Consider the following 10,505-nt stretch of genomic DNA (forward strand, 5'->3'; position numbering starts at 1 on the left):
GCTAGAGAAAGTGGAACACCAAATTATTCATAATCACTATTAATACTTCCCAATTAATGAATGAATAACATGAATGAAATAAATGGTGGTTCCTTCATTTTACTATTAACACAGCAACATTAATGCCAGGTAAGGGATAAGGCTGGAAATCCCATGAAAAGACCAAGATATATTGGTCGGACAGGAGGAAATAATACACTTTTTCTGGGACTATTTTCAGTTATGTATTAATGCACATTTCTTGCTCGGTGAGGTTTAAACCAGTAGGATGGTGTGTATGTGGGATTGAATCAAATACAGTGCCCACATTCAGTGTAATCCAGAAACATGTCAGACAGTCTAACAGTGTGGCTCACTGATGTGTTTTTAGTAGTTTGTAGGACTGGTGAAGAAGGACTGGTGAAGAAGATGTGAGATTACCATATACCTTTACCATATATCAATCATAAAGAAATACAATTTATATTTAATTTATTTTGCCATCCATGGGCAATCTGCTCATCACTGTAGAGCTTTGTAATGTACAGTGTAGTATAGTATGTTAGTCAGGACATATTCAGGACATATTCTGTAGTGTCTAGGTTAAAAATAAATACTTATTTTATATCTAGTCTATGTATTTACTATCAATCTATCCATCTATCTATCTATCTATATGAGGTAGAGGACGTAAAAGTGTGTCCTTGTGACGTAATCACGTCACGTCTCACGTAGACCGCAGCAAGAAGGACCGGCGGTTTGCCTTGTAGCAGAAGGAGCCGTCAGTTGTGGAAGGTGTAGAGTCTCTTTACGGTCGTGGTTCAAATTAAAGACCGAAGGGGGGCAAAAACTAACAACGGATCCTCTGCAACAGTACGGGAGATGGATAACAGTAAACGGACAGTGGTCGTTACAGGTTTGTCTGCTTTTTCAGCTGCTATTGTTGTCGTCTGCCGGTGTTAGCGGTCGAAGTGGAGGAAAAGTTGTGGAGATGACAGTTGGTGTAACGTTAATGGCGTCAGGCTGTTACTGCTTCACCCCGCTGCAGTTTGTGAACAGTTGGAGGAAACGTTACAGGTTTAACCATAACACCGCGTCTTTCGTTTGTTGTCTTTTTTTTAAAGGCCATGTGTCAGAGATCCACATTTGTGCAAAATTTAATCTAGAAAATGTAGCCCACTTTCATAAATAACACGATGTTATCTCACACTTTAACTTATCAATAGCAAAACTACTATTAATAACTGTTTATTAGATCCGAAATAGTGTCTATAGAAGACAATAAAGAAAGAAGAAAGGGTAATGTGCTCTTCATCTGAAAAGCTGACAATGGCTGATGTCTGAGACATTTAATAACTTTTCTCACAAGGGAAAAATGTCTGAGTTTTTCTTCTTCATTGCTTTGTATTGTGAGTTTGATCCACTCTCCGACAGTTTTACTGGTTGTCAACAACAGGCCTCTTTTCAGACATGGCGTTATTACAGAGCTGGACAAAGTGGTTAAAAGTAAATAACGCAATTACCAATAACCAGCCACTGACTGTGTTTTATTATTGATACCTTATTGTAATGTTTTCTGTATGGAGGCTTATCCATTTATTTCATATTAAATCACTTAAGTTTGTACTGTAACATATGCAAATCTGGACCCACAATTGTTATTTTAGCTGTGTCCTACTAGTCTGTATTTAGAAGCTGTTTTGCAAGTTGGATTGTAGAAAACACAATTTGTATGACTATTTATTAAACAAGAAAATATTTATAATAAAGTATAAAGTAATAATTACAGTGATATTAATGTATCAGTTAATATAAACATTTTACTCAGGGTAGTTTTTCCAAAAACAAGAATCAGTGCAACTCTGCTTCCAAAGTGCACAAACTACAGTCTTCAGCATTTAATCTGAGCAGAGGTAACAGAGACAGTGCCTTGGTGTTTTCAGACACAAAGGGGTGCAGAAGCTTGCAGTCCCAGCTGATCGAATATGTGTAGATTGCCTGGGAACAGCACCTCCACAATAGCTGGCCGGCTGGCAGCTGCTGGCCCCTCTCTCTGCTTCTTTTCAGCAGCCTGTCAGACAGACTGATCCCCCCTCCACCCAACCCCCAGGGACCCCACTGACCCTAGGAAGTGTGGTGGAGGGGGGGTCAGTTATAGATTCCTATATAAACAAGCCTGAGTGAATATCTATTGGCTGCTGCTGCGGCATTTTTTTATGTAGGTCATATGGAGTGGTGCAGGGAGGGATTTTTAGTGATAGTGATTGATTTTACATTGTTAATTCAAGGAGAGCGACATGCTTGAGCACTGCAGAATTTATACACTCAAATGGCAGCATCTTGTTTTTTTAATATAAAAGATGTTTGGTGAAAAACCTAAAATGTTGAAAAGCAAACTGTTACACAGTTAAAGTTATAAGATATACAGTTTTTATACAAATCTTATATCTTGAAGTCAAGCAAGGCCCATGGTCTTTTGGAAGGCATAGTGCATTCACCATATCCTTCTCCAGAATTAATGTATTTTCATTTGCACAATTTTTTACTAATAGATAATACTTAACATTAATGCTTGCATCAGATTTCACAACTGTATTTTATTTCTGTCTCCCTTCAATCACTGGTCACTCTAGTATGTTTTATCTGTCTTGTAAAAACTAAACTGTTTCCATAGCGTCATTATCAGTAACATAATCAGCACAGTATAATATTAGTACAGCAAATGACATAACACATGACATATTTTGTAGGTTTTGGGCCTTTTGGAGAGCACACGGTCAATGCCAGCTGGGTAGCAGTACAGGTATGTTTCACATATGCACTTTTTCATGAATAACACTTAAAGGGTTTTTTTCTATTGAATTAAGTGTCCCCTGGACCTAAACAAAATGAGTGAGGCTTCAGATAAAAACACTGAGATTTATGAATATACAGAGGACTTGAAATTCACATTATTTATTATACTAAGGCAAACAAAGTTCTCTAATCCTCCCTAAAATGTTATATATCCAGTCTGAAAATAAAAAAAATCTTGCCTGTCATTTTGTTAGCAGGATGGAACCTGTTTGTGTGATGGCTATGTGATGCTCTGATGGCCGCCGGCCGGCTTCACACCGTGCAGCGGTGTGCCTCAGAGGCTCCCTGTGTCCTGCATGTGGGGGATGATGGTGGTTGTCAGGGTGTCTAGACGGACTTGATAAGGATATTAAAGGCAAACAAAAGGCCGCTTTGTGGCGGGGTCACAGACGTGGTCAAACAAGCCTCTTTTCAATACAAGTGGGGGTCAGTGTCCAGGGCTATTTGTCCTGCAGGGAGATTGGGGGAGGTGTCGGTCTGGCTGTGAAGCTGACACAGATTTGTCTTACTTATAATATGTGTGATTGCATCTTTTATTTCTTGCTTTTCTCATACTGGTTTTATTTATGAGGATGGTTAAGTATGACAGTTATGTTTTTGGGGTTTTTCATAAAAAAAAAAAAAATCAATTTAAAATGCTAAAATAAGGTTGCTTGGAAACAGCAAGGCAACTGAGACATCTATCCTCTAAGAAAAAGCAAATTACTGACACGATTTTCACACATCACATCATATTTCAGTTTAATAACATTTCAGAGAAACATTTGTGATTGATCATCATCATCAGTTATAAATAGTAGTTTTTTGTCAATGTTATGTTGGATTCAAAAACATTGTTTTCAATTTATAATAATTTTTTTGTGTAAAAATTGCTGTCAGTGGGCAGTAAGTATGATAGAACTGACAATGAGAAAGGCAGCTATCTGCTAATCTACAAAATCTTTCTTTGTATAGATTTTTTACTACAACTCCATAATAAGTATTATCAAAACTTAAAGGCCCTACTAGCTTTTCTCATGGTCAGTGATGTTGATGAAGTCTAAAAGACGCTGTTTAAAGCTCAAAAAAGCAAGCAAATAGACTTTTGAGTTGAGATTATTTTGTCACACATACCAGAAAATGAATTTAGATGCTTGAGTGTTATCAGCTCATTTGTAGGTCTGTCTTGTTAACAGCTAACTTGCTTTTGAGTACAGTGCTGCTGTCATTGTACCACCTCTGTCCTTGTTGTTATGAAAATATTTTGGGATGAAGACAAGCCACCTCACTATTTGCACTGCATGTATTATCTCTAATCAGCCTTCATTCATGTTAATAAATATTATTCTGTGACAAATTCTTACTCTAAAAATAGCTTCCTTATTTTTAAGTTTATATAAACTGGAAAACAGAGTAGTGTACCAGTGGATGAAGCATAAAGCTAACATAGAATTTAGTTTCCATTAGGAACACATCTTTGCTTTTTTCACTGTTTAACTCTTCGCATAAAAAAATCTAAGAAATGTTGAACTTGAAGGTTTATCTTTGTCCTTAGAAACAGTAGTTTGGCAAAAAATGTTTCAACGCAGCGTCCAACTTATTTGTCATTTCTGAACCTTTCAACCACACCTCATAGCAAGAAGTTTTTCATGTCTTGAAGACCTCCACTCTCCAGTGACAGCTGAAAAGGCCATGAGATGTGTTTGAAAGCTTCAGAGACAATAAATAAATTTGAAATTTGAAATTTTGTCCAAGAAAGTCCAAGAAAGAACAAATGTTGCCTTAAATTGTGTAGAGAGTTTTAGCTTTTATGCTTGTCCTCATCCTGTCAGGAACTGAAGAAACTCGGACTGGGCAGTGAAGTGGACTTGCACGTGTACGAGGTTCCTGTTGAGTACCAGACAGTGCAGAGTTTGGTTCCTTCTCTATGGAAGCAGTATCATCCACTGGTAAGAGGAGAACATGGTGTAACAGTCTTCACATTTTTTTACTTTTAAAGGGTAAAATGCAGCAGCTTGTGTCTACCTCAGTGACCCAGTAGGTCAGATTTTACTGCCACAGCTCAGGTCTGTGTAAACACAAATGTAAGTTATAATTGGATCTGACAGGCCCTGAGAACAATCTGATAATAAGAAATACAAGGGACACATGCTGCATTGAATTGAATTACATACAATTATCAGTTATCATTATTGGGTTTCACTTGTTTCTAATAAACTGAATCATTTCTGGTTCAGTTAAAATAGCCATAGACTCTTTTTTTGGACCCATTAACATCTCAGGTGAAAAAAAGCAGCCACAGATATGGTATGATTCATTTGTGCAATGGGACAGTAATATTTTATTTATTCTGATTTTATTTACTCAGACTTCTGACTTTTTATTGTTTCCTTTGTTTGCCAGTTGGTTGTTCATGTCGGAGTCTCAGGTATGGCCACCACTGTCACGCTGGAGAAGTGTGGCAGAAATCACGGCTACAAGGGTCTGGACAACAGCAGTTTCTGTCCTGATTCGCAGTGTTGCATTGTGGGAGGCCCAGACTGCATCGACTCAGTTATTGACATGGAATCAGTCTGCAAGAGAGTGACTGCCTCGGGGCTGGGGGTAGCTGTGTCTGTCTCCAAAGATGCTGGAAGGTAATGTTATTTTTCCAATTAGAATCAGCCTCTTGTTTTTCCTCTCACCTCTGGACCACACGCTTCATCTATTAAAGGATAGAGGCTGATTCATGTGTTTAACATCACTCTGTTAAACCTGTGAATTAGACATACACAGTATTTACTGTCTGCATTGTGAGGTGTATTTAGTTTGTCAGTCTGGGGTAAAAATAGGATATACTCATGCTGAAAAAGAATTCAAAATTATTTAGTCTGTGTGAGTCAAAGCAGGAAATTGCCATTAAAAAGATATAGAAATCCACACATAATATTATGACATCATATATTATTTTACCAAATAATAAATAAACACTTAACATGAACCCCTTTAATATAGAATTGTGAGTGGGACAGTTAAAACAATAATCAGTGCCCTCTGGTGGACTCTGTTGTAATGGCAACACTTTCTCCATCCATCCATCCGTCTGTTATCTATGCTGCTTATCCGTTAAGGGCTGCGGGGGGGCTGGAGCCTATCCCAGCTGTCATTGGTTCGAGAGGCAGGGTACACCCTATACGGATCGCCAGTCCATCGACGGGCCACTCTTTCTCCACTCTTTCTCAAACATACTCTCAGCTGCCACCTTATGCAGAGAGGGGTTGATTCAGTGTTACAGAGGCTGTATTTTGTAGTTCAGTTGTAGTTGTTCAACTGTTTTGCATCACATAGATGTGTAAAATTCACTGCATTGCATTGTATTACATTAATATAATGCAATACCGTGCAACAGCACCACAAACTACAACCTCCAAATGGATCATAAAATCGAATAAACACCTCTCTGAAAGAGTTTCAACAAAAACAGATTATTATAATCTTCACAAAGGGAGGATGTATTGCAAGGCTGTATTAGTTGTAGCTGGATATACCTAATAAACTGGCAACTGGGTGTATCTTTGGCATATCTATACAGAAATGTATTTTAGTGGTAATATGAGCAGTGGTAGGTTTGTCTGATCTGTTCTTAGTAAAAATGAGATCATGAAGCATGGTCTGGTTGTTGAGGGTGCAGAGACTTGCAGTCTCTTACACTGATGCCATAAATAGTGATTATATAGTTAGAGTGATTTTATACAGTATGTTTGTCAGCGCAATACTCGTATGTCTGGCAGAAAAGTTGAACCTTATAAATAAATGAACAAGCACAATGGACAAAGTGGAGAAAAACACAGTTGATGTATTGATGAATCCTTCCACATGCATTAATAAATGCATGAGTAAAAAGCACTTCCAGTATGTGAGCAGTCTGATCTTCCAGTTTTTAGAGACAGGCCCTTCACTCACTCAATGCTCTGCTCTCCTCTCTGACAGATATCTCTGTGATTTCACCTACTACACGTCTCTGTACCTGAGCCACGGTCGCTCTGCCTTCATCCACGTGCCTCCTCTCGGAAAGCCTTACAGTGGGGAAGACCTGGGTCGTGCGCTGAAGGCTATCGTCCAGGAGATGCTGGAGCTTCTGGACCAGGCCGAGGAGAAGATACACTGCCAGCAGCACTTCCACTAAGTGACCTCCAGATGCCAACCAACCTCTTCAGCCTTCACCACACAAGAGAAATTGCACTTAACCACAAGTAGCCAAATTTCTTTTTTTTTTTTTATTGTTGTCTTTACTCGGACAAAATGAAAACTCTAGCATACAGGACATTTTCAGCTTTTGCTTCTCTTTGTCTTAGGTTTTTGCTTTTTGTTTTGCTAAGCCTGATTCAGTTATGTTTTAATGTCTCCCGATGGTGTGAAGATAAAATGGGAGTCTGAAGACAACCCTTGGTCACATTGTAACATATGTAGCTTTTCTCCCACTTCCAAGGAAAATGAACCCCTCTGACTTTGGAGATTAAAATATGGGAATTACTGTAGGTTCACAAAAAAAAAACACAGCAGCAAAATGCTGCTTATATTTGTTTATATGCAGTTACAAAAGAGGTCCAGAAAGGTCGGTAATGTGGCAGATATTACGACCTAGAAACCCAAACGTGACTCCTATTATTGCACCTTATAGGGTTAGGGTTATTGAAATGGTTATAGGAGTCACATTTGGGGAAACTGTTAAATGTACTCTTGACTTGGTTCAACCTCAAATTTTGAGTTTCACTCTGTCACGATATGTTTCATTCAACAGGTGTTCACACCTGAATGTCTATAAATGGTTAATGTACACATTACATTATGGTTTAAGTAGAAATGTTTAGCAGTAAACTGTGTTTGCTAATTTCAGTTTCCTTCAGATATTTTCCTCCAGCTACTCTACAGCCCTAACTGTACCGTTTCACATTTGATGTTGAATTGTTTCTTGAGTCCTTTTTCTTTATAAGAAGTTGTAAATTTGCCTTCTTTTACAAAGGTTATTTAAATCAGGGAACGGGTTGGTTCCAGCTCATTTTCCCCCCAGTTTGTTGGCCCAATTCTGACAGAAAAAAACCCATTTTCACCTCACTGAGATCTGGCCCAGGCTGTGCAATGTTATTTCACAGATCTCAAGTTTGTCGATTTGGGAAGTTCATGTTGCGAGTTTGTCAAAATTCTATTATGGCTGCACAGTTATCTGAGAAAATATTGAGCATTACAGTTATGACTTCAAATTTCATTAAACACAATAGTTCCTCAGAGTGAGCTGTGTTTCAGATGCCGTACTAAAGAAAATATTCTATACAGTCTAAATAGTAATATTGTTTTTAAATAACTGAACCAATGAGTTACAAGAAAGTGAAATTACTGCACTCGATTTCTGTGTAGTGAAATCATTTCCACTGAATTGGGGCATTGGTGTGTGAAGATGCTTGGAGCATTGACTGACTCTTTAATGGAACTTATTTTTGTCTTTAACCGTGCAGAAAACCTTATTTTTTTCTGTAATTGTGCAGCCCTAATTGGTATTACTCAGTCAAAGCTTTCTGTTGCTCCCTTCATTGAATCAGATGTAGCTGCTTATTTTACCTGAGGGTTTGATTTGATGAAGTTGGACTCTCAGTTCAGTCAGAGTTGGGCCTGGACTTTTATTTTCTGTAGCACTTTCCTTTTTTTTTTCATTTTTACTTAATCTGGAATATGGACAGCATTTTCCGAGCAATGTGAATGCTTGCATTTTGTTTTTTTTTTTTCAGTCACTTTAACTTGAAATATGTAGCTTTCCAGACATACACACATCATTTTTTTAACCCGCTTCCCCCTATTAATTATCATTATGCATGTGAGCTATGCTTTATAGGTGATTTATGCTTTATCTTTCTGAGCTTTGGTTTGTTCTTACCTGTTTAACAGACTGCAGCACATTCCTTCAGTGTGTCTGTGATGGTGCCACTCCAAGGTGTAAATGTTCTGTTTAATAGCTTTTTTTAAAATAGGTTTGTGTGTTTCATTGTGTAGGTCAACGTTTCCCTGACTCTGAGTTGTCAAGTCAGCCCAGACCACCTAGCACAGCTTACCTATCAGTAGGAATTTAAACATTGAATGGTCTACGTATTGTGTCAGCTTCACTCTGTGTATCCCCCAACAAAACTACCTGCCTGTGGGAAACGAGGATATAGTTTTAAACTGTCATAGATAGTTTTAGGGAAATTAACCGTGCTTGGCGTTGCAGCAGTAGTGGTCTTTCCTTGTGTTTTTAGTTAAAGTGCTTTTTTTCCTGCCTGAGTTAAGCAAGTTTGTGCCAGTGAGTTTAAGTAAATTAGCAGTGTGTGTATCATTAATTGCTATTCATTATAATGGTTTTTACCACAAACTAACAACCTGGAACAATGAACTGAACAGAACCGAACTTCCTCTCAGACCTAAGTTTCATCTTAGCCTTTGACATTTAACATGCATCTTGGCTATGTGGTTTTAAATCTCTCTTATGGAATTATTGAAACAATGGGCAGGTTTTAGATCTGAGTTTTGCAGGTGCTGATATTTTACTGTTTGTGAGAGCTGAGAAGTGAAAGAGTTGTGGAGGAGCTGCCCCTAAAATGTCTGCTCACAAATGTGAAAACCTCAAGTTTACATATGAGGTGACCTCTGACCCTGACTCTCTCCTGTGCCTTGCTGTTGTTTATGTGTGTTATAAAAAGGCCTTAAAAATGTGCAGCGGGTCAGTTCAAAGATATATTACTGATGCTGTCCAGTCAGATGTGTGGCTACCTCAAAAATACTTTTTTATCTCTGTGTGTGCTCTGTTGTACAATAACATCATGGCTCTCTGATTTTTTGTGAGTTCCTCTTTTTAGGGAGTATCCTCTGAAAAGGTGTCTCCTTCTGCTTCTGACATTAACAAAGCACTGTTACAATAAGTAATCTTGGCTTTGTAAAAGGAAAGGCTTTGAAGTAAAGAGAATTAAAGGATTACAACTAATGTCTTTCTGTCTGTTATTTCAACTTTGTATTTTTTCCTCAACTCACTAGTTATGTCTGTTTAAAGCTGTAATTGATTTGTCAACTGGGCAAATACACCGTTGGTACAGTGGGCACAAAAGGCCTCAAGCAAAGATCATACATGTTTCAATGATGTACCACTCTGTCAAAAAATAATTGGCCTAAATTCTTCACACGTGGTCTTACATGTGGTTACAACTTCATACTTTGAAGATAGGGTCTTGCCTATGTGTTAATAGAATGCTGTTTTAGTATCTAGTGTACAAAAAGTAACATAATATTACCTTACTATTTGGAAGTAAGGGAAATTATACAAAATATGCCCTAACAGGCATCATATGAACATATCCCTTTGGAGCAACAGCAACATTTTCAATAGTTTTACATCACTAGTGTATAATAATAGCTTCTTTACAGTCTTTTTTCCAATTCTACCAAATGCTGTAATGTAGTCAGTAGATTGGTCAGAGATTTTAGTAGGCTGTGAATTACAATTTTAGGTTAAGTCTACATTTTTTTGTCAGATGTTCAGTGATATATCATGCCTGGATCAACCCACAACTTTATTATTTACTGCAGAACAAGTACATCTACTCCTTCATGTGTCTGCTATATTATTTTCCCAGCTACCCAGGGGCAATGTGGTAATTTGATTAAGAAGATTTTCTTGAACACTGTGTGTC

At 37.9% G+C, this 10,505-nt stretch overlaps 1 protein-coding gene across 1 annotated transcript; it reads left to right on the forward strand.

Moving 5' to 3' along the window:
• The first annotated feature begins 712 nt into the window (after positions 1–712).
• LOC108902771 (pyroglutamyl-peptidase 1) lies at positions 713–9,802 on the forward strand. The gene is made up of 5 exons (XM_018704770.2): positions 713–895; positions 2,730–2,782; positions 4,647–4,763; positions 5,218–5,450; positions 6,784–9,802. Exons 1-5 carry the CDS (start codon positions 862–864, stop codon positions 6,977–6,979), a joined length of 633 nt encoding a protein of 210 aa, XP_018560286.1. The 5' UTR covers positions 713–861; the 3' UTR covers positions 6,980–9,802.
• The last annotated feature ends 703 nt before the right edge of the window (positions 9,803–10,505 follow it).

Source organism: Lates calcarifer, linkage group LG17 (genome assembly GCF_001640805.2).
Source record: "Lates calcarifer isolate ASB-BC8 linkage group LG17, TLL_Latcal_v3, whole genome shotgun sequence".
NCBI classification, from domain to species: Eukaryota; Metazoa; Chordata; class Actinopteri; family Centropomidae; genus Lates; species Lates calcarifer.

Excerpts from the sequence above, each read along its gene's own strand:
- LOC108902771 (XM_018704770.2), top strand. The coding sequence starts at position 862 with ATGGATAACAGTAAACGGACAGTGGTCGTTACAG. Across the intron at positions 896-2,729 it reads ACGGACAGTGGTCGTTACAG|GTTTTGGGCCTTTTGGAGAG; the intron begins GTTTGTCTGCTT and ends CATATTTTGTAG. Across the intron at positions 4,764-5,217 it reads GGAAGCAGTATCATCCACTG|TTGGTTGTTCATGTCGGAGT; the intron begins GTAAGAGGAGAA and ends TTTGTTTGCCAG.